The sequence below is a fragment of the Sturnira hondurensis genome, unplaced genomic scaffold, assembly GCF_014824575.4.
Source record: "Sturnira hondurensis isolate 20B ecotype Veracruz unplaced genomic scaffold, ASM1482457v3 Scaffold0011253, whole genome shotgun sequence".
In the NCBI taxonomy this organism is placed as follows: Eukaryota; Metazoa; Chordata; class Mammalia; order Chiroptera; family Phyllostomidae; genus Sturnira; species Sturnira hondurensis.
Window position 1 is genome coordinate 4048173 of NW_028083884.1, and position 23463 is coordinate 4071635.

The window sequence follows — 23463 nt, forward strand, 5'->3', positions numbered from 1 at the left end:
AATTGTAACTTGTGTCCCATTTCTAGGGTGTACTCTCATAGGACCTCCCATGTTTCGTGTGTGCGTGTGCATACATGTATACCTGCAAAGGCTGTGTGAACACCCAGTCTGCCCCTCCTGCCTTTAAAACGGATTTTCCTTCCAGATGCTCTGAGCTCCAGGAGAGGCAGCAGCAACCATAAACAACATCGCTTTCCCAGCAGGGAGTGAGACCGCGCTATGCCCTGAGGGACTCAGCCCCTGAGCCGGTTTTAAGTCACTGCTCTGAGGGTAAGGCCTCGGCTGTACCATAAGACTGTTACATTTCCCTGTTAGGACTCTTCAAAAGGACAGGTCCTCCGTTATGTTTGGTAAAAACGTGGAGAATATATCAAAACTCTAAATCAAGCCAACTCTCCAACTCGCCCATAGTCACTAGACAGAAATTTATATAAATTTTGGGAAAAGCAAATTATCACTTGGTTTTAGCAGAGAATCTGAACATACAGAGCAGCTGAGCATTACGTCATCTATAGGTGTGGGACTGCGTTCATCCCTGTTCCTCCCCTGCTGTGGCCTCGGTCCCCTTACGGAGGAGGCAGTTGTGTCAGCCTGTATGTCACATGGCCGTCAATCGCCTGTTAGGTACTGTGATAGAAATAATGGAGCATTTGGTTCCTTTAAGAATACCTGTCTGTCCATGCAGGTGTTTATTCACTTATACTGACTCCTGTTCCAAAAAGGACCGAAGGAGAACCACAGGGATACAAATAACATAAGAAAAACAAGAAGTGAGAAAGAGGAGGGCATCGGGGAGAAGGGCACTCAGGGCAGGGAAGCACGAGGGAGCTGCCTGGCTGTGCAAAGAACAGCGAGGCACGCTCACCCCTGCATGAGGTGGGCTACGAAACCACCTGTGCTTTCTAGCTCGGGGGTGTGAGGTACACACAGATGCGCACCTGTCTGGAGATGGGCACGGAGAGCTCCTCATGCAAAGAGTTTTGTCTTCAGAGACGTCTTCGTTTGTCATGTGTGAGGCATTTGAGCTGAGTGTGGAGTTAGTGACTAAAGCACTGGACCCTGTTCCTAGGAAACCCCCTGTCCCCCCTTCCCCTGTTTGGGGACAGCAGAGCTGGCATGCAAACACAACCTCCATGGAAAGGTGATGGCTGTTAAGACAGAGTCCACGGGGGCAATTTCAGGCAGAAATACTATCTGTGTATTTTACCAAACGGTGAAAGAAAAACAGCAGACCAGTTAGCGACATTTAGAACGCCACCAGTGAGAAGAGGACATGCTTCAGACCAGTCTCGTGATGTGGCTGCAAAGAGGGACGCACAGAGCCGTGTGCCGAGGGCACTCACGTTGTGGCGGGTTCCTGCGCAGCCTCTGTGGGGAAGATGGGCCTGGGCAGCCCGCCAGCCTCGGCGGCCTTCTAGTCTTCCTTGTTCAGGTGAGAAAAAATGAGTTCTTCGTTGAAACCTGCCCCAAACAACAACAGTTTGATGTTATTTGACGTAAAGAAGATCATCCTCATTTCACCATGGAGGTGTCATTTCACCATGAGAAAGGACTCTACAACCATTTAAAACTGGGCCTGTTTTGGTTACACATCAATGTCCAATAGTTGTTTTTTCAGTTTGCATTGCCCCCTTATGCAGCCTTCTGGAGCGTTGGGTGTGCAGTGGACTTTGGGCAGTGGTTTGGCTGAAAAGGCCAAGAGGAAGAAGGGGAATTAGAGGAACGGCCAGGACTCCATGTGAATATAAACCGTTGTCTACTAACTCTGCCCAGGTAAATGACAGCCGGCTTAGACTGTCCCAGTCAGGTCCCTGTAGGCAGTGACAGTGTTTTATTAGCTCAGCTTTTTCCAAGATTTCTACTCCGTCTCGGTGGAGAGATCTGTTTTTCCAGTTTGGGGTCCCCTTAGCATTTATTGACCCCTGCCCATGTCAGAGAAGTTCTCATCCAACCATCCATCCGTCCCAGAATGCTCATGGCTGGAAATGTGGGGAGTCATTTAAGGGACCTGAGGTTTCCACACGTCAGTGTGGCATGAAAAAATCACCGGGCGATGTGTAGGAAGAATATAATTGTGCTTGTTTGAAAAAACAAGCCTGTGTCACACACCAAACAACGCAGAGTCACTTTTGACTACCATTACGTGGCTTGTGTGGCTTAGAAAGTCTCCCAATGATATCTTTATTTTCTGTGAATCTGGGAGTGTTTCAAGATCATTACATGTGTTAAATGTAACAAATTTTTTAGTCATAGTTTCTCCTGGTTTCACTTTTCCCCCCATTGCATGTGTTAAGTTGTAAAGTTGGACTGCTTCCTCTCATTTCGTTACATCTGTAATACATCCATCTCATTCCGTGGATTTTAGCATCCAAGGAAATTCCCTGTTTTAATTACCAGCACTTCTTAAATAACATACACTGTTTTTCTATCTTAAATCATTTGTTCTATCTTAAAATACAAAATAGGCCCTGGCTGGTGTGGCTTAATGCATTGAGGGCTGGCCTGCAAACCAAAAGGTCGCCAGTTCAATTTCCAGTCAGGGCTCATGCCTGGGTTGCCAGCCAGGTCCCCAGTTGGGGGCGTGCGAGAGGCAACTGTTTCTCCCTCGCACAATGATTTTTCTCTCCCTCTCTTTGTCCTTCTCTTCCCCTCTCTCTAAAAATAAATCTTTTAAAAAATTAAAATACAAAACCATTTTAGAATTACAGAAATAATAACAATTGCTTTTATGTCTCTGCATGCTCCACACCTACTTTTGGCCATCCCCATCAGTGACAGAAAAAGTGAAAAGGCGTGTCTGGGTGTTTTCTCCAGCCAGCCGGTACACAAGGCAGCTCGACCCCCATGCAAACTTAACAGAGGTTTGAGGTCAGAAGTGATTGGCCATAGCCTTCCCAAAGTACAACATGGACATGAACAGGCTGCCTACTCGTCTTAAGTAAAAGGAGATGTTTCCAAGCACCAGCAGGAAAAATCTGCCTTTAACTTCCACCGGCTGTGCACAGAAACTTGAGCTACAATTTGGGCCATAACAAAAGGTAGGCTTGGAGATTCCAATCAATTAGTTCTATTGAAAAGCATCACGCAGCCTGTTTATCAAGAAGAACAGCAACAGTTTTAAACATTCAGGTAAATAGATAATCCATTAAGGAAACAATATGCATTGTGGCAAATGCCATCGTAGTTTGTCAGCACTTATTTGTAGTCTTTAGAGCCCTCCGCCCTCCTGCTGAGGGACTTCTATTCGCCCTCTTCCCATCTTTGTTCTTGTATTCAAGGCCAAGCAAGCAAACTGCACATACCCAGAGTTCCGCTCTGGACGAGTTCCTCCTCTATAGTGAAAATGCGGTTGTACTTAGTCACCCGCTCGCCACGAGAAAGACCTCCCAACTTGATAAACCGGACACCCAGTCCCACAGCCTTAAGAGGGGAAAACAACTTATCAGTGGAAGAGTCACATTTTGCCAAAAGAAACTGTCACTGTGTGCTGTTTTGGTGTTTCTCTTAAATTTAGTGCCTTGTCTTCACATGGGTAAAGTGGCCTGCTCAAAGCTGAGGGTGTCAGAGGGTAGAGAGGTGGAGTGGGTCTACATCAAACCCTTTCCTAGCCACGCAGGCATGCTGATCCCATCTAAGAACATTCTGGCCTTACTCCCTTCAATTTGGGAGGTGAGGTTGCAGGTGCACACCCCAGTCATTTAAGGGTGCTCATCATTTTTCCCAGGACTTCAATTTTTCTGTTTTTTTAGAAGTCCAAAGATTAGCTCTTTGCAAAACGGAGCTGTCTGGAAGGAAGCAAGCCTGTTTCATAAAAGGTTGCATAACTTTCTCTGCCAAAGACTGCATTTCTCTGAAATACTGGTTCGTGATAAATGCGGTGTTTTGGCGACTCTTCAGCACTCACCAAATCGACGATGCTGTCGTCAAGGCACTCCCTCTCTGTGCTTCCGAACACGGTGACGTGCCTCGTACCTACAAGCAGGGGATTCTTTTCAGGTTTCAGTGGCCCAGAAACCAGTGGCGTATATATGAGCCTCTGAGTCAAAATTTAAAATGTCCAGAGATTTAAAACTTCCCCGTGAGGAGTCAATTATTTGACCAGCTAAGAATTCTAACCCAAACATTTGCATTTTTTATTACCCTGGTTTTATTACCCTGGGTTAGCCCTTTCCATGAGCGGAGATGCTGAATACTACATGAATGCCACATTTTGTCAAATTTAAGATACTATAAATTGTAAGATTCAACACTATTACCACCAACGGGGGAACATGCTCAGATCAGATCGACATATTTTTAGGACCCACAGCTATAAGACACAATTCAATTCCTTCCACGTTCAATGTAGAAAAATGCACCTTTGCATAGGTGCAAGGGGAGTGTGAAGGAGGCGAGGTGGTGTCCCTAAGTAGTGGCTTCATAATTTATTGTGTGGAATTTCACTCAAAGGAACCTGCTGTTCTGAATGTTTACCTATTAGAGGAGCAGCATTGGAAATATTTAATCATTTGAGGATCACAGAACCTCCTGAGATTTACGAGCCTACAAAGAGTGTGAGCCAGAGTTCTTCCCGGAGTGCCCGTGTCTGTGTGAGCGGCAGGAGCTAGAGCCGAGACCTGGAGTGAAGGACAGAGTGATTGCTGAGCGCTGGCCCCCACCCCCACCCCCTGACCTGGGCAGCCCGCAGGCTTGGGGACCACGGGCATTCATTCCATCCCCTGGCACCAGCTCTGAGCCCTGCTCCACGTCTGAGACTAGCCTTCTGTCTAGTTCCCAATACTAACGTATCTGCACTGTGCGTACATGAACAAGGCTCCCACGAACTTGTGGAAACTTACAGCCTAGAGAGAGATAGCAGGCAGTAAATAATTATACAAGTGTGGCCAGTACTGCAAAGAGAAAATATAAGCTGCTATGAGAAAGGTTCAGAGCAACCAACTGGTCAGGGGTAGAGGAAGTCAGGAAAGGCATGGACAAGGTGGGACAAAAGGAGGTTTACAGTTATTTGCATGGAAAATAGTAACAAGAATAAACTCTGTGTTTCATGTACTCACAACTGTAAACCTATTTTTGTCCCACCCTCTATATCTGAAGAAGTTCCATTTGAGGCAAGAAGACCTGAAGGATCAGGAGTAGTTAGCCAAGTAAACAGCACAGGGCAAAGCATTCTAGACTGAAGGAACAGTACATTGAAAGACCTGAAGGCAGTAACAAGTCTGAAACTTTTGAGGAATTAAAGAGGCAGTGTGGGCACGTGGGGTCACTGCTGTGTGGTGTGAGGGGCACAGGGCAGTGGCCGTAGCCACACCTTGGTGGCAGCCCCCACGAAAAGAGCCGACTGCCTGGACTGGGACTGATGCCGTGATGTCGTGAAGTGAATAGGCCGCGTTGTGTCTCCCAGCACCAAATCACACAGGGTGGGGTGGGGTGGGGTTTTTCTTTCCTTCCAAGGTTTATTCTGGGCTTTGTATTAACTGACATACTGCATATTGTGGGCTTCTTGCACAACCAAGTTCACTGTGCGTCTGTCAGGTCTCTGCTCTTACTCACTGTGGATGAGCTTGGTTATCTCCACCAAGTCCGACACCGTAGTTTGGTTTGTGTGCTTTACGATCAGCCCGCTGGACTTGGGGGTGCTGATGCTCCCATCCTCCAGAAGCTGAGAGATGCTTTTGGAGGCGCTTCCTGCAATGATGTAACACCTGGAACCAACAGCATTGTAGAGGCCGTCCCACTGTTCGGAGTCCTGGGCAAACGCGTAAGAATTGATCATTATAATGTCACAGACAACACAAATCGCACAGCACACAATCAAAGTTACGTGCCTTTCGGAGATAACACAAAACAGTCTTCTTTTACATCTGCAGCCTGTACCACAGCCACACAAATTAACAAGCTTCTGAGAACCAAAACTTAAAATGAATTTCAGGCTGAAGTTTTAGTGAATAAAGGGTTTAGACCCATTAGATGCGATTCTCCACATCGACTCTGGAGTTCTTCAAACCCAGGCTTTCCTCACCCGTAACGCTGCTCAAGATTGGCTGGGTAGATTTTACTGTTACTTGTGGTAAATAGAAAACAAAAAGAACTAAGCCTACAAGGGCTCTAGGCCGCCATTCTCAACACCCTTATCTTTTATTGGTGAGACCCCTGTATGAAGCGAAATGCTTCCTATTGAAGAAGAATAACATTCAGAGTCTTCCCAGCCATTCAGCAGGTTGCAACCAAGACCGAGTTAGAACAGATCACACAGATGTAGCTCGTCACCCTCGGGGGCTGCAGTCAGAGCCTCGGGCCGGCACTAGAAGGCGTGTCCGGCCAGGTGAGAGGACCAGGCTCAGTCCCTGTCTCCCGAAAGTGCTGGGATAGAGCCAGGCTGTGCAGGGAGAGATGGGACCGAGATCCTGGGGCTCCCAACCAGATCCAGCACTCTCCTTGTCCCCCCAAATTCAAACTGTTATCTCAGAGGAGGGGTCTCTTCGGTGAATCTAATGGTTCTCGAATTCATAAAATCGAGACTTTAAGTTTTGCTGTTTAAATGGGTTAGGAAGAGAAGTGGTTTTCTGTGGCAAATAAACAACCCTTGTTGGGCATTAGTTTGACTAGATTTAAAAAAAAACTCAAACCTTTTAAAAATACGGCTTTGTTACTTTTCTGCATATGCAGTAAGTGGGTTTAGGTTGAAAAACATTTGGTCTTGCTGAGATCCTGTCCCACAAGCACTTGACCGTGATTAGCCTGTTGAAGCACCTGCTAGCACCCCCTGCTAGGGGCTGGGCTTCCATCAGTGAAGGTGCTTACAGACATACAGGTAACTCCTAAAATGCTTGGAATAGCTTGATTCGTGCTGTGGACAGGCACACTTGTAGGTAATTGTGTTTCTGACATTCGTTTACTTAGGAAGTGCCTTTTCTCAAATGCTGAAGTAAAGCAACTCAGGCCCAGCCCAAATTACCACACATTTCAAATGAAAGGTCCAAGAGAATGAGGTTTTATTCTGTGTCGTATTATCACATTCCAGGTGAATCCTGTTACCTCTTTCCTGAAGGGATCAATTAAGGCGATAATTGAAGGGAACTTGTTAATCAGATCCACATACAGGTCAACCATCTCTGCGGCATTCTTGTATGTTCCCGTCACCACTTCATACTTCCCTCTATTCTGGGGAGTGTAAGGAAGATATTAGAGGATACATGAGGCATTCCTCAGTGTTAAAAATGCGATTCAAGACCATTTTCATTCATTTTGTACAGAAGATTGTAACTAGAATGTTTCTAGGCCACATTCACATGGTAAATCTATGCATTTAACTTTTTTTTAAGATTTTGATTTATTTATAGACAGAGGGGAAGGGAGGGAGAATGAGAGAGAAATATCAATATGTGGTTGCCTCTCACACACCCCTCAATTGGTGCCTGACCCTCAACCCAGGCATGCCCCCGACTGGGAATCGAACCGGCAACTCTCTGAATTGCAGCCCAGTACTCACTTCACTGTGCCATACCAGCCAGGGCTGCATTTCACTTTTAACATCTGCTACTTGTTGACCAGGGGAAATTCAGTCACCATTCCCCTTTTCCCCATAGAGCTCTTCCCACCGACTTCGGATGAAGTTCTCTGCACAAAAGCGTTGAGTACAGAGTAGGAGAGGAATAATTTCTTCCTTAGGTTATTGGCGTGGGGCCAGACACCTGGCTGCTTAAGTAGATGGGCAATAATACAAGTTCATAAAACAACCAACAGCAATGCAAACCTGCCTACATGCTAGAACCCACCATCTTCCAGCTCACAATGAACAAGTAGCTTGTTTCTTCCACAGTGAATATCCTAAAATTGGAAAGCAGGGCTAGGCTTTTGAGACACTAACAAGCAAGACTGAGAGGTAAAGTGGTTTATGGGAAGGCATTCTTTCCCCAGGTAGCATGCAAGTTCTCCCAGGGACAGTCCTGTCTTGACGGAAGTCTAGTGCAACCCCCTTTCTCTAAAGTCTGGCCCGCCTCAAAGGCTTTGAGTGTAGAAGCAAGCACTCAATTTCCAAAATTGTGTCCACAGTTACATTATTCTCTAGGAATTAACTAACTTGGCTTTCTAAACTCCACTTATATTTTGACACCCCGAAAACGTAACAAGAAAATAGGATCTGTTTGGAAAATATACAGACACGCTCTTGAGTTCTCATTTAAAAATGATAGACTTCAATACCACAAGTCAGTGTTCTGGAGCAGAGACTCACATAGTCCATCAGGTCCTGTGCAGCACAGTTGATGGCCAGATGCAGGTTCATGCCCATTTTTAGCCCCAGGTTCTCACAGATTCCCTGTATTAGGAGCAGGGGCTGCTCTATGGTGTCAGAAGTGATGGTCAAGCAGCCGAGATGGGACATCTTGCCTGTGATCAGCTGCTGCAGGATCAAAGGGAGATGGTGAGTGGGAGCACAGCACATTGCCGTCCTTGGAGTTCCTGGGTTCGGTGCATTTTAGAACCAGACACAGCTCCCCAAGGATGTGTTCCTCTGTCTGATTCTTCATTAATCCTGCATCCCAGTGCCACTCAGCTCTGCATGGCCTTTGGCATAGGATTGCCCTGCGGTGTCTGGGAGCAATTTTCCTATTTTCTTTTACTTGACAAGGTTTTCGAGCTTGGCCTGGAGAACACCCTGGTCTGTCTTCAGTGTGCTGATGTTGTCTCTTTACCGTATGTGGGGCTAGCCTGAGCCACCACCACCAGGTTGGTGCATCTCCAAGCTGCCCCTGCAAATGCTTGTCCTGCCTGTCCCTAACTCTGTCCTCTTTCTTCAAACCTGCTCTTCCCTGTGTTCCATTTTCCTTTAGCAGAATATAACTTGTAACTTTAAAAGGCAACCCTCCTTCAGGAAGTTCTTATTTTGAAAGGGATTGAAGCCTTCAGCTAAAAGGATGCATCACTGAGGATGAATTTCAGTGGAAGATTTGAGGACTCAACTGACCTCAGGAAAAGGCAGCCATACGCTTCTCTTCCAAGGTCAGCCTCAATGTGCCTTTGCCATAAAGTGCCACTATGCAGTTATGACAAGTTGAAGCAACACCAGTGATGCTGAGGGCTTGTGTGTGTGTGTGTGTGTGTGTGTGTAGTGGCGTCAAGATCAAATGTGAACCTAGATACAAATGTCCCCTTTTTACTGGAGATAACACTAGTTAATTATAAGAACTATCCAACATTTTTAATGTCAATGAGAGGGATCACCATTCAACAACAGAAGAGTTGGGGAAATTTTTGTGTTCGGAGGACCCACAATCACCAAAATGACCTACTGATCAAGTTCAGCTGGTCTCCCAAGGCTCTTTCAGGCAGCGAGGCCATTTGTCACAAGAACTGTGTGCCTGACTCTCCTGGCAAAATCTGAGGTCTGGCAACGTTTCATGGGAAATGGTGCATCAGTGCCTTTGGAGACCAGATGTAAGGAGTGGCTGTCTTTTTGTGCCTTTTCTTTCTCTCTTCAGCAGGGTAAAATTAAAATCGAAAACATCCTATATGCCTTTCATATAGTTAGCAGGGAGACTCAAACTTCCCCAACACTTTACCAAAGGGTTTCAAATGCAATCTTATTGCTCATGAATGCTTCTCCAAGCCCTCTGAGAGTTCAGTTGGCCAGACAACTACAGGCAGAGATGGCCGGGTAGCCTGTTGGCAGACAGGCAGGGGCTGACTGCTATTCCAACACTCGAGCTGCCTGGTTTAGTGCCGTTGGAGCAGAGTCCCCACTTGGGGTAGCGCTGGTCCTAGAACCAAATGACTACAGGAGAGACAAAGGGGCGGGGAATATACAAATGAATTGTGTCATATACAAGCGTGGTAAACAAATTCATGTACTTACTTGACCTCTTTTGCCTCCATTATGCCCTTTCTTTGGCTCTGCTTTTTGAGCAGGAGGCTGTGGGACAGAAAACAGAGACACTTGGAATGTTCATACACGTCTGTGAGCAGCAAGCAAAGCTCAGGTCCTTGGGCCTGCCCACTGCTCTAGCATGTACACACACACACACACACACACACACACACGGATCATGCCAGCCGCCCCTACTTTTATAAACCCTGAGCCCTTTCTCCAATTCAGGCCCCTGACCCCATTAGTTCGCCCTTACCGTCTGCCTTCATACATATATATGGGGTATGTATATACATGTTCACGCATTGCTAGTCACATAAATAAAATATTCTTCACTCACACAGAGTCCCTTCCTTAGCCTTAAGGGATAAGACTACTGTGAGATTTGCTTTCAGAGGTTCAACACATTGTTTTGGATATTCTCAGGGTACAGACGCTTTCGCCAGCGGGGTGGATTTAACTTTTGGAAACAGCCAAAGGTCATTACATCTGGTGAATCTGGTGAGTGCAAAGTCACTTGAGATTAAAAGCAAAGACACTTCCCAAAGAGCTGTCCCCACAATTTGGGGGTATTGATAAGGATGCACTTTTATGCCCAGCACTGACTGGCCCTATAAGCTGGGTCATGTGTGTCAGGAATCGGCATGGTTCCCACTCAAGCAAATACAGTTGTCCTGCCCCTTCCACTGTGGAGTCAGGGGAGCTTCCTGTCCTGTGCCCAAAATGACACAGGGCGCCTCTGTGTGCCGGGCAGCGGGGATTCCACAGTAAACAAGGCTCATGCCAAGTCAGGGATCTGAGGTCTAGGGGGGCAGCCCTGGTGCGACTCAGGTCACAAGCAGGGAAGATGAGGCCGGAAGGGGAGTGCAGAGCAGGGAGACAGCAGTGTATACAAGTCAGGGAAGGAGACTCTGAGAAGCTGGCACTTGCAGGGCACACGGGAGTGCTGAACTCTCTGGGTAAAGAGAAGTGTGTGCAGGGCCCAGAAGCCAAGGAAGTGTGGGCTTAGAAGCCCGAGAGCCACAGCGATGGCCTTCGGGAGGGGTTTCCAGCCTCTGCCCTAGGGATCCTCCGGGCTGGTGACCCGTTGTTCTGGGGGCTCGCCTAGTGCACTGCCCATGTTTAGCAGCATTCTTGGCCTTGGCTTCCAAGGTGCCAGGAGAGCCCTCGCTGCAGGCTGGGACGACACAAAACGTCTCCAGGCATTGTCAAATGTCCCTCCAGCAAAGTCACTCCCCGTTGAGAACCACTGCCCTACCAGAACACACGGATACATTTTACTCTGTCAAAATTTACAAAGAAAAAAATCCCTGTGGCTCCATAACATGCAGTTAAGAGTCAGGCAGCACGAGAGAGGAACTTATGTGTAACGGAAGTGAAGCCTTTATTACACAGTACAAACAATTCCCAGATGTCAGTAAAAGATGAACCTTCAATAGAAAGGGCCAAGAAAGCAATTTGCAGTGATTTGTGCCAAATTTTTATATTACTTTAAACACAAAAACACTGTGTATGAGGGGGGACTAAAAAAACTTGGAATTTATTTATAAAAACTGTGTATTATTACATGTTTAAACTTCAGTCACCTTCAAAGGTGACTCCATCTGAAGCAATGCACCTACTGAGACCTTTTTTGTTTCAAAACAGTTTTGAACTCATTGATTCAAGCGCTGCTGCCATTTTTTGGTTTCGTCTCCATCACATCAGCAGAAGGATTCCCTTAGAGGACTTCTTTCACCCAGGAAAACAAAAGTCACATGGGGGGAGATCAGGGGACTAGGGAGGTTGGGGCATGACAGTCATACCATTTTTTGGTTAAAAACTGCTGAACACTCAGTGCACTGTGGTCAGGTGTGTGCATAAATCACCCATCATGAAATGGGCAAATGCATTGGAAGCATCTTCAAAAAAATTCACTGAAGCAGAACGCAGCCTCTCACAACAACACCAGTTGGTACACTGATACAGATGGGTTCCCAGAACACTTGTCTAGTGGGTGAAGCCTGTACTACAAGGGGCTCGCCCTCCAGAAAATAATCCCTTTTTTTTGCGTCCCCTCTCATATATTTGTGTGTGTATCTGTCTGTTTAGGTGTATAAAGAAAAAAGAAAAAAAAGGCTGGAAGGCCATGCACTAAATTTTTAAGGTGCTCACCTCTAGCAAAGGGACTCAGGGACTGAAGGTGGTAGCTGGTAGGGATCGGGGACCTGGTGGCAGGGGTGGCTACCTGTACCGGCATTTGAATTTTCACAAGAACATTCATGAGCTACTTGTATAATCAAAAAGCAATAAAATATTTGAAAGTCAGGATGATGGCAGAAAGCTCACATACCCTGAATTCCCTCGTATTCCAAGCTGGGTCTCCTCCACCCACTCTGACAATGCCCAGCATTAGTCCCGCTCACTGTTTTGCCGGCTCCTTCTCTGAGCACACGGCTTGTATTCAACCCGCTCGCTCACTCCTCGCACTCTTCCTATGAGATGGGTATTTGTCATACCCATTTAATACATGAGGACCCCGAGGCAGAGAGATTATGCAATTGGCCCAGGGTCACACAGCTGATGAGGGGCAGAGCAGAGTGCAAGGTCAGGGTTAACTTGTTCAAAACTAGGTCTCTGCAGGCTGGTCACCAATAAAGAACTTGGCCTCTTGAAAAGTGCCACAGACACGGGCTCCAGGCGGTGCTTGGAGCGAGTCTGATCAACCGTGTGGCCTGCCCGCTCCACCATTCTATGGGACCTCGGCTGGCGCTTCCAAAAGCCGCACACTACACTACACACACACTACATGCACACTACACATTGGGATCCTGGGTTAGGTCCTGGCACGGGGAGAGAGCATTAGTGGGAAAACCAGTGAAATCTGAATATGATCTAGAGTTCAGTTAATAGTAACGTACATTTTGGTTTCATGGTTTTGACAAACATACTATGGTAGTGTGTCAGGTTAACGCTGGGGGAAACTGGGTGGAGGGGTATTTGGGACGATACAACATTGAGAGAGATTGGGTCCCGCGCCTGGCCTCAGCCCTGCTATGTCACTGTGCACGGCCTCAGGCAGAACACCACGGGACAGCTGGTGACTCTCCAGGCTGCCTTGTTCTGCCTCTGGGACTCCCCCTCAAGGGCTACTTGGCCAGGGACACTGGTTTCCCCAACACCAGGTTCTAAGCAGACACAGGAGTCTGTGCCTCACCCATTGTACCAAACTGCCGCTCACATGTCAGGGTCCGAATCTTTTCTCTGTGAATCCGAAGGGATGACCTTTGCATAGAGCCAGCTGCCTCCAAAATCAAATTGAGATCATTGAGCACCATGAGAAGCTGGATCCGCCGCCAATGTGGGAATGTCCAAGCTTGGCTCATATGGGAAACCCAGAGCAAATCAACACATTTTCCACACCAACAACACTATTGATTCAATTCTGTAACCAAGTATAATTTGGGTTCTAGAAATTATGGAAGTGTCAGCCATCAGATACCATAGATTCTCTTTACATACCATTTCAATCATTTTGTTAATTTGTTTCTGGATTTCCATAAGCATCTCCACGCCCTGTAGGTAAAATAAACATGATCTTCCACAACTGCAGCCTCGAAGTTTCACAACAAAAACTTACACCACACATGGCTATTTCTAACTCAGAATATCGGTAAGGTCCCTGGCAAGGTCTCCAAAATCAGAAGATTAAATGCTAATCTTTAGCCCTCCATCCTCATTTGGTGAAACATGACCGAGAGACCCTTCCGCCTCAGGAATTCTCTTCACTGTTCAGAACCCACTGGTTCAGCCTGTTGGATCTAGCTCACTTCATTCTGTCACGGTCTCTTGACGGACCTTCTTGACAGACTGTCTCTAGACACTGCAGGTCACAAAGGGATTCTGCCTGATCGTGTTTGACTTGGTATAAACCCACTGTCGCTTGAAAAGTAGAAAAGTGTCTTCTGATGATGGTGGCATCTGCACACGCAGACAGATGCAGCACGGCGTGCCCAGCGCGCCGGTACCCACGCAGCACAACGTAGCTTCACTATAGGAAAGATCCTGGTGCCAGGATCCGAACTTGACCTGACAGACATAAATCCTGGTCTTCTATGACTGATAGACTGGGAGGTAATGGTTATTCTTTTCAAAAAAGAATTCTGGGCCCTGGCTAGTGTAGCTCAGTGGATTGAGTGCGGGCCTGTGAACCAAAGGATCGCGGTTCGATTCCCAGCCAGGGCACACGCCTGGGCTGCAGGCCAGTTCCCAGCAGGGGACGCATGAGAGGCAACCATACATTGATATTTCCCTTCCTCTCTCCTTCCCTTCCCCCTTTTGTTTGAGGTCTTGCTTTCCTACCATCTCCCTGATGTCCTAAAATACTTCGTCTCATGCTATATCTAATTCCCTCTCTCTTGGTGTCACAAGCCTTGGGGACCCACCCTGAAAACTCATGGACAGTGGGGTAAATATTTTTTAGAAAAAGCAGTGGGAGAGAATGCAAGGTACTTGTTTCGCCGTTAGTCCAGAATGGGGTATACAGATCACTTCTTTCATTAAGTTCAGCTTCCCTGGCGATGACTTCCCACAGCTGACCAGAGAGACCATCAGCAGGGGAATGGTCAGCTTGGTTGCCTGTTCCTGAAAGAGGCGAGAGGAAAGGGGAAATGTGGTCATTCACACCCACATACTCGTGGGTCCTGGCGGTGGAAGACAACGGGCGCTGACCTGGTGGTGCTTCAGTAGAGCGATACTGGAGTACAGAGGGTTACTGCTCAGGGTGGCACTGGTTTTGGCCACCGCTAGTGACACAGCCCCGATGGCCATGCTGCCACAGAGTACAGGTTCAGCAGGCTCTGGAGGTAAAACAGGTTTGTCTGTGAAAGAAGTCTTCGTACCTGGAGGGGGACATGTCGATAACAGATTCCTTTTAGGAGGTTTGACTCTAAGAAAATTGTATTTTTTTAATGTTTTACTTACAGATACGAAGGCCCAGCACAAAGGTTGAACACTGAGGTTGGGAAGAATATGTTTTCCGCCTTGACCTTCAATAAGTTTTCTGTTTGATTTCATTTACCACTCCCCAGTGCTCAAATAACCCTTAGAAAGACACGGGGTTTTCCTAAGAAATTGTTACAACACTCAGCATTGACTTCTTCAGTCACATGGCAGATATCGTTACCCCACACCCATCTATAGCTAAACGAGATCTTACAGACGTTGAAGGAGCTGCCCAATATCTCTCTGAAAGTGAACAGAGAGAGGATCTGGACAGCCTTTGGGTTCCAAATCCTTTGTTTCTCTCCATCCCATCAGCATTCTTGCATACTGAACTTGATGCCGAACACCTCTCCATAGACACATCTGACTATATTTTCTTGCCAGACGCCAACCAATGCCTCTTTTTCTTTTAGAAATGCCTTCCACATCCAGCCATCCACTCAGAATCCTTTCTCATCTTTCACTCACCTACGTTCCCAGCCACCCAGTCTGCTCGGGTACCAGAGCCCATTCCCCATCACCAGTGCCCCTCTTGTCCTCCTCTTCCCCACAGCCGTTGGCCCGAGTCGAGTAAGTGGGATAAGTGGGAAAAGATATAAACGCCTAGCACATAGTAGGTGTTGAGCAAATTACTGTGCCCTCTTTCTCCCTTCTCTTGTGCTCCAAGTTGTATCAGTCAAAAGCAACACCCATTGCATATCCATTGGCGGTTTCTACATGTAATTCAGTAGTGGCTGTCCTCACCCTCCCAAGAGACTGGTCTAACGTAATCCTTTTGCTTTAGGCAACTCTCCTCCCCATCCCAGGCCTCAGTATCTAAATCTATGAGGTCAGAGACTGTCTCCATGGTCTCTTTGGTCCCTGTTGGGTTCTGGTACTTTCTTACTCAATGGAACCCACATGGAGTAGGTATTTACTTGGCCCCTGGCCTCGTGGTAGGCACTGGCGATGCTAAATTGAACAAGACACAATTCATGCCCCTAAGGGGTGTGTTCTAGTTGGACAGACATACAGAACACTGTCGCAACACTAGCAGCAACTCCAGAATTAACACGCCAGAGGGACTGAGGTGAGCAGTCTGTTGGAAGGCACAGAGCAAAGGGCCATGATAGGTAACTTTGATTATCTGCTTTAAAATAGCGACATTTTTCAAATATTTTTTATTAATATGTTACATTGGACTAAGAAAATACTGGTTATCTTTAAATACAGAGTGGCCTTTTGATGAACTGGTAGAGATTTTGAGGGACAGTAAAAGGTCCCCCACACCACCCTCCCCTTCCTCCTCCCCTGTCTCTGGCATTGCCACCATGAGTGCACTTTGTTTATTTAGTAAGTGCTCACTTCTGGGTAAGAAGAGTTTTTATCTTACAAAAACAGTGGAGGGTGGGCCCTGACTGGTGGGGCGCTGTGGGTTGGGTACCATCCTGCAAACCAAGAGGCGGCCAGTTCAATTCTTGGCTAGGGCATGTGGCTGGGTTGTGGGCCAGGTCCCTGGTTAGAGGCGTGCAAGAGGCAACTGATGGATGTTTCTTTCCCATATTGACGTTTCTCTCCCTCTCTTTCTCCCTCTCTTCCTCTCTCTCCAAAAATAAATAAATAAAATCTTTAAAGGAAACAGAGGGTGGGATGAGGCAAAACCCTGACAACCCAACACAGAAGCTTCAAGCAAGGAAGTGGCGTGGAGGATGGATGGCACCTGGTAGGAGCTCCGCCCCCAGGTCTACTGCAGAGAGATTCGGACTCAACAAAGCAGTCTGAGCCTCAGCCTTTTTTCCCCTCACACGTTTGTTACTGAAGGTTTTGCAAAGATGATAAGCCACCAACCTTGCTTTTGTCCTTTTTTTTTGGCTGGAGGTAGAGAAGGAGGAGGTGCTGGTGCTGGTATCAAAGGTGAGGGTGTGGGCTCTGCTGAGTCTTCCAGGCCCTTTTCCAGTTCTTTTCTCTCCTTATCTTCTAGTACTTTATTTTCAAAGAATGTCCTTAAAGGCAAGAAAATATAGCTGTACAGTAGCATATTTAGGAGTACCACTCGTAATTTGGGTCTTGTTTTAGACAATGAAATACATCGTGCTAAGTGAAAGATTTCTCTCTCTCTCTTTTTTTTTTTTTTGAGGATGGGGCTTCAAGTGAATAGTTAAAATATTGGGAAGTCTCACTTTGGTGCAGCTACATAAAATCTCAGCCACTCAGAATAAAAAGAGAAAAAAAAGGCTCCATAGGCCAAAAAACCCAAAAATAATAACAACAAAAAAAAACCAAGCCAACAAAGATGTGGGAGTCTGCCTTAGGGTTAGTAATAACCCAGACGGCCATGGGGCAGCGATGTTCAAGTACCGAGAGAAGTTCATTTTAAATGAGAATTCTATACTCAGCTAAACCGTCCACCGAGGGAGCCAAGTGCTGACATTTATACACGTGGAAGAACTGAAAAACTTTGCATTCCTTTCTCATCCTTACTTTAAAAGGATGTGACCCAGCAAGTTAAGGAGGAAGATATGGGATGCAGGCAACAGGAGAACAAGAAAGGGATGTGTTATGGCATCTCTGCACTAGGCCTAAGGAAGAGCCTGTCCAGAGCGGGGTTGGGGAGGGGCAGCGCCAGAGAGAACGGAATGTACAGAATAGAAAGTACGGCAGAGATCTTGGGCGGGGGGTGGACTAAGGATATGATAATAGCAGAAAAGATACACACACACACACACACACACACACACACAAGGAGTAAGTGCAATAGCATTCAGACGGCAAAACGATTCAGAAACGGTTTTTACAAAGTTCATGCTCCAACTCTGAAGCAAGCTAAGATGTGATGTTAGGCACAGTTAAGCCAATGATGAAGCTTAGAGAAAGAGAATCCAGTTGACCTTCGTTTGGCCAAGAGGGTTGTGGCCCTGGACCTGCACAAAAGGAAAAGGAACGCTAACCTCTGCTTAGCTGGGCACTGAACAGTACTCACAAAGCCCCAGGAAACAGGTCCTTGGCTTTCACATTTTAGACTCAACCTACGGGCAAGACGTGGGAGACCTGGCTGTGTCTGGAGGACAGAAGACAAGTGTCGTGCACTCACAGTGACGGAATAAAAGGCCACAAGACACTCAACCCGGGGCCATGAGGAGGTGGGAAGAGGGAGGGGACATCATCTCCATTCTTAATTCTATTTCTGAGAAACTTTTTACTGAATTTAAAGAAACTCTATGCATGAAAAGAGGTTGGAAATCCTTATACAGCAACATTTTGATAATGGTTTTCAGAAGAAACACATTTTATGCTAAATTTTGCTGCTTTAGCATATGCTTCTTAACCAACTAACCGACTATATCCAAGGACATGCCAGACCTGATTTACTGGCAGGTGAAATGGAAAGAGAACAGATAGTGATTTATACTGGACACTTGCATTTCAAAGTGGAAGACTTGCCTGAGCACCTGGTCCACCTCGGCCTGGCTGGAGGGCGCTAGGCCCTGCAGCTCCTGGGTGATGGTCTCGTTGACCCACTGCATGGCCGTGCTGACCGCATCAAACCTTTCTGCTTCCTCCCCCTCAGCCAGCTCGGGGAAAGCGTTCTCCTGCACCTCGAAGTCAGTCGCCATCACCACAGAACAGATGCTCTGAAAATCACACGAATCTGTTCTACATTTTCTCTACCTCTCGCAGCGAGTGGGAAATCAAATGTATCCAGCTTTTAACATGCATGATATTTTATCACCCATTTCAAAGGGAAAATGAGAATATATAATTTTCCTTGAGGTATTTTTATAGCTATTGAAACACTGTGAAACCCAGCTCCAAGGAGCATTTAAAATTATTACCTTGTTAGAATCCCCTTAGAAAAACCTTACATTGAAGTTCATTTTTATCACTATTTCTCCAATAAATAGCTAAAAGGATACACACTCACAATTATCTTCCTCCCAGAGACTGTAGCAAAATGATTTCTAACAACAAATACGTAGCAATTAAGATGAATTATTAAAATTATGAAAAATGCATTTTTCTTTATGTAATTCAGTCTTTGAATTACATAAAGAAAAAAAGAGTCTTTTCTTTATGTAATTCAGATATCTTGAAATTTATGTGAGTATAAATACAAATATATCGATCTATAAACCTGTATAGATTTATGGAACCCACCACATTAATAATGTCAGGATTTTAAAGCTATTTTGGCCCCATTTCCTTTTTCCTTCTTGGATTATCTTCAAGTTAGCATGTCATATCTGTACCGTATTACACTTAAACATAATAAAGCCATCACGCTCTATGTCCATGTCTACTGACAAATTGTACGTGTGTGTCAGTTTCACAGACACTGAATTTCAAAACATTCATTTTCCACAATGAAGACGACAGATGCAGTGGGGCGAGGACAGAGTGAAGAATGCCTTTAAGCTGCCTCGTACCTTGGGAAAATTCTGAACGGTGCAGAATATCTCCACTTGCAGGGTGGGAAGCCCCAGGCCATCCAGCACATTCTTCCCCACCACTTTGCATATGGTTGGAGGCTTTGCAAGTTTAGAAAAGCAGTTTGCCTTCAACACAGAAAAAAAAAAAATCAGAATACCACATCCAATGTATCTTTAAAGGTCATTCACATTTATTCTCGTTTCCACTAACTTTCTCCCCAAGTGGCTTCCTTGGGCCAGGATTGGTCTAGCAGCTCTGTGGGACGTACTTGCCCTCACTCACTGAGATTTGCTTGTAGTGTGATGCTGAGTCTCTGATACATGGGGTGATTTGTCTTTTAAACTCTCAGCAGAAACTCACATGTATTTTTTCATTTCAAGGCCCTGTGTCACTAGCCCTGCCCTTCTGTGCAAAATACCGAAATCAACTGGTCTCTAGAACACTGATGCATTCGAACTTAAGAAATCTTAAGTGGGCCCATTTTTATCCCTCCCAGCAAGGCATCTGATGTTCTGATGGCGAAGAGTTATGCAGAGGCTGTAGTGCACTGACCATCAGTTCACACCTAGAATTGTGTTCTGAGAGGATTGTGGGAACCTTACTCATAGCAGTGTCACTGATGTGCAAAAGCAGAAGCCACACTGCTTGGATCACTTGGAAGTGATCCAAGAAAGAGACTGAAGCTGAGGTAGAAAGCCCACTCAGGGAGTCTGAACAAAAAAATGTAAGGTAGTGTAAGAAGGAAGAAGAAGTGAAGGCCCACCCTCCTCATCCACTCTATCACCAGATGGTATTGGGCCCTTTAGGAAGCAAAGCAGGCTCATGACTCTGCAATCTGGGCTGGGCTCAACTGGGCAAATAATTCTTTGACTGGGGTCTCACGGATTCAGTCATCTGGAGACTCAACGGGCTCCAGAGTACCCAAGATGGTTCCACTCTGTGTCTCAGCCAAGATGGTTGGAACAGCGGGCTATCCTAGAGGGCCCACAACAGCCATGGTCTCTCGATACACTACCTCTTTCCCTCCAGCAGGGGAACCGGATGTCCTCACACACAGCAGCATCATGACTGAATTCTAAGGAGTGTTCCAAGACTACAAGCCTTGATATGCCAGCACTTAACCAAGCCTCTGCATCATGTTTGCCAATGTGCTGTTGATAAAAACAAGTCACAAGGCCATGTTCGAAATCGAGGGTAGAAGGGACTTACATAAGTCCATTTACACTGGCAGTATGGTTCACTGGGGACCATCACTATAACAGGCGATTATAGCTACTGAAAGGCAGGGCTAAGCATCAAACCCAGATCTGACCGATTCCCAGTCTCAAACTCGTTCACTTATGAGTTTTATAATGAAGGCATAAAGAGCATTGCTATTGGCCACAGGATCTGAATCCTCTAATATGTAAGAGAAGAACAGAAGAAATGGCACTTGAGCTGATTGCTGGTGGAGGTGCAGTATTCCAACAGGCAGACAAGGGGGAGAAGTCAGTCCAGTGCAGATACTTCCAGTAGAGGGACTAGAATAAGCAAAGGGGAGGGAGGTCGGAAACCTCAGGCTGTAAAGAAAAGTGGGCCTGTATGGAGGAGCAGTGGAGGGAGTGGGGGTGTTCCCAGAGGTAGAGGAGAACAACTATAATTCCCACACGGGCAGGTGTTTGAGCTCACTCAGAGTGCAATCGGGAGCCACAAGAGGTTTTTAAGTAAGCAAAAAGAGCATGGTCAGATTTAGGATTTGGAACACTGCCTGGCGGCACTGTGCGGGACACGGACTCAACAGGAGGAGAGGCCAGGTGAGAATAAGGCAGGCCCAAACTAGGGCAGTGATAGGGAATGAAAAGGAGGTTGCCTTTTTGCCAACTCAAATTCCTTAACACCCTTCAAAGTCCTAGGCAAAACTTTCCCAGATGCTACAGCCTACAGGGATCTCTCCCATCCCTGAATCCTTGAATAAACATAAGTGACCTATCCCTCGGGCTATATCGTCTTATATATATATATATATCAGTGGCTTTGGTCCCTAACCAAAATATAAACTCTCAAAAGGAGAGTTTGAGAGTTTATAAACTCTCAAACTCTAATCTCAAAATGAGGTTAGACTGGTTAACTTTCAAGAATGCTTCCAGCAGAAAATTGTGGAAAGAGAGTGGACTTGCATTCACTCTTTCCTTCCACAAATAGTATTGAAGTGTCCCATGTACCATGCACTATGCTAGGTCCTAGGGACCTGTTTTGATTTCTCACTGTTGTTCACTGTGCCCCTTGGGAAAATAATTTAAGTTCACTGGGCCAGTTTCTTATTTGTAAAATGGGAATCATAATTTTTACTTCCCAGGGGTCCTAAGGATTAAGTGAAATAACATAAAGCACATAGCCCAAGGAGTTCAATAAACAGTTCCATCCATCCCATCCCCAACGTTGACATACAGGCCACAACAGAGAAAAATAAACATTCATGAAGCATCCTCTGGGTCTCCTGTCTCCACAAGATGTGCTTTTGAACCCTGTAAACACACCAGGCTTCTCTGCAGCATTTACGCACTGTGCTTGGTGGTGTCAGGCTGCCTCACCATAGTGCAATTTCCTACCAGTCCCAAGCACATTGCCTTCCAGAAGCTAGGTGTTGGCTCATACCTATGGATCTGGAAGTGAGAAAATGCTTGCCTATGTTTCAACTGCTCATTGCTTAAGGCTAAGGTTTGTGCCAGAAATCGCACTGGGCACAGAAACGAGGAAGGTGATATGAAAAGGCGCCAGCTCTCCACAGGAGCTCACAATGCATGTAGAGAAAATGCTACAGGAACTAGGAAAGCAGGATGATTAGCCCAGGGCACAGCGGTCAGGACTTGATCTGAACTGCAAGTTTAGGTAAGAGCTAGTCAGGTGGGGACAGGCATCCAGGCTTGATTTGAGTGAAACTTGGAAGCAGTGGGAGCGGGCTGGGTTTCAGTCCCCGGGTAGGCAGAGGGCAAGCGTAGCGAATGCCAAGGCGTTCACCCCGTGGTCAAGAGGAGGCCACTGAAGATTGGTAAACTAAGCTACGCCGTGTTATGGTCTTTGTTTAAAAGAACAACTGGCCGCCGGGACAGGCCAACCCAAAGGTAGCGAGAAAGCCCGTTTGGCCAGAACCGTCGCCATAGGCACAAATCCCCCTCGAGCCCACAGTCCCCGAGCTCTCCTTGCCCGAACTTCCTTGCCCCCAGGTGGCCGCTTTGCCTCTCCACTTCGGGATCATCCCTTCGCATCACCAAGAACCCAACCCCTGCGGCAGCGGCGCGCGTGCGCGACTCTGAGGCGCAGGCGCACCGTGTTGCCGCAGCGCTGGGCGGGGGGACGGGGTCTGGAGGGAAGAGGGTGCTGTCCCAGGTCCCTACCAGGTGCCCGTAGACGTCGGCAGGCTGGAGGTAGAAGGTGGAGTTGAGCAGCTCTTCCAGCCTGCGTGGAACGTCGTTCTCCCGGTAGTACTCCAGAGCCTGCTGCTTCAGCTTCTGCAGCTCCCTAGTGGTCTCACTGTTGCTGCGGCTGCGTTCTTCCCCCATGGTAGGAGATTTAAGGCTACTGCGGGGGTTAGGCTGGGGGCCTGCGAGCGTCCTTCCCGTCGCTAGGCAACACAACGAGAGTCCGACCCCAGTTCTCGCGAGGTTTCCTATCTCTGAACCCTCCGCACCCCGGTGGCGGGAGCCGAGAGTGGACCCCCCCCCCCCAGCCCTCCTCCTTCATCCTTCTGGAGGGATTTGCCTCTTCTGCTAGTGCTATGCTGGCGTCGTTTTTCACCACCTTTCCTCGATGTTTCCCAGATAGGGAAATAGTTAACGATCTCATGGAGCGCTTTTTGTAGAAGTGTGGAAAGGTTTGCCTCGGCTTCCAACCGGGGACACGAGCCTGGGGTGGCGCGCTGGTTCCCGTGGCCACCGGCCTGCGCCACCCTCCCCTTCGTTCCTTGGGGCCCAGAGCTCCTCCAGATGGCGAGGGCGGCCCGTACCGGCCTGCGCTCCTGGGGAGGAATGTAAGAACTCAGGATATGCTCACGAAGCTGTGCAGGTCCCGGCAATTTATTCATCCGGCTTATATTGAACTAGCTGCTCTGAACTGAGCAGAGTTCTTCTGGCTGGGCGTCTCACGCGCCCTCCCTCTGGAGGTTGGGGGGATAAAATCAGTGGAAGGAAAAAACTGTGGGCCGAAAGATTTGGGGTGAACCTTAAGGGATG

General features: G+C 47.0%; 2 protein-coding genes across 5 annotated transcripts in view; one reads left to right on the top strand and one right to left on the bottom strand.

Moving 5' to 3' along the window:
- Nucleotides 1-654: 654 nt before the first annotated feature.
- ENO4 (enolase 4) lies at nucleotides 655-22930 on the bottom strand. 2 transcript variants are annotated; one of them, XM_037059681.1, is made up of 14 exons: nucleotides 22630-22927; nucleotides 19252-19380; nucleotides 18269-18459; nucleotides 16676-16830; nucleotides 14576-14745; nucleotides 14357-14488; nucleotides 13367-13420; nucleotides 9854-9910; nucleotides 8234-8401; nucleotides 7036-7161; nucleotides 5551-5746; nucleotides 3905-3972; nucleotides 3303-3420; nucleotides 655-1461 (listed from the first exon to the last, which is right to left on the bottom strand). In XM_037059681.1, the coding sequence occupies exons 1-14, from the start codon at nucleotides 22792-22794 to the stop codon at nucleotides 1415-1417; spliced, it is 1776 nt and encodes a 591-aa protein (XP_036915576.1). In that variant the 5' UTR covers nucleotides 22795-22927; the 3' UTR covers nucleotides 655-1414. The 2 variants fall into 2 exon arrangements, with proteins under 2 accessions (XP_036915576.1, XP_036915577.1); XM_037059682.1 differs by lacking the exon at nucleotides 3303-3420 and having other exon boundaries at nucleotides 22630-22930.
- HSPA12A (heat shock protein family A (Hsp70) member 12A) overlaps nucleotides 22719-23463 on the top strand; it is a 150430-nt gene continuing 149685 nt past the window's right edge. For all 3 annotated transcript variants that reach the window (XR_005068464.1, XR_005068465.1, XM_037059678.1), the window contains exon 1: nucleotides 22719-22795. Coding sequence is in view for 1 of the 3 variants with exons in the window: in XM_037059678.1 (XP_036915573.1) it covers nucleotides 22793-22795 (3 nt within the window). In the remaining 2 variants the exon portion in view is untranslated. The remainder of the gene's footprint in view (nucleotides 22796-23463) is intronic.

Coding starts and splice junctions, on each gene's coding strand:
- ENO4 (XM_037059681.1), bottom strand. CDS start 22,794: ATGGGGGAAGAACGCAGCCGCAGCAACAGTGAGACCACTAGGGAGCTG. Junction 18,460..19,251: donor CCGTTCAGAATTTTCCCAAG/GTACGAGGCAGC, acceptor TGTGATTTTCAG/AGCATCTGTTCTGTGGTGAT. Junction 1,462..3,302: donor CGTCCAGAGCGGAACTCTGG/GTATGTGCAGTT, acceptor TGTTTGGGGCAG/GTTTCAACGAAGAACTCATT.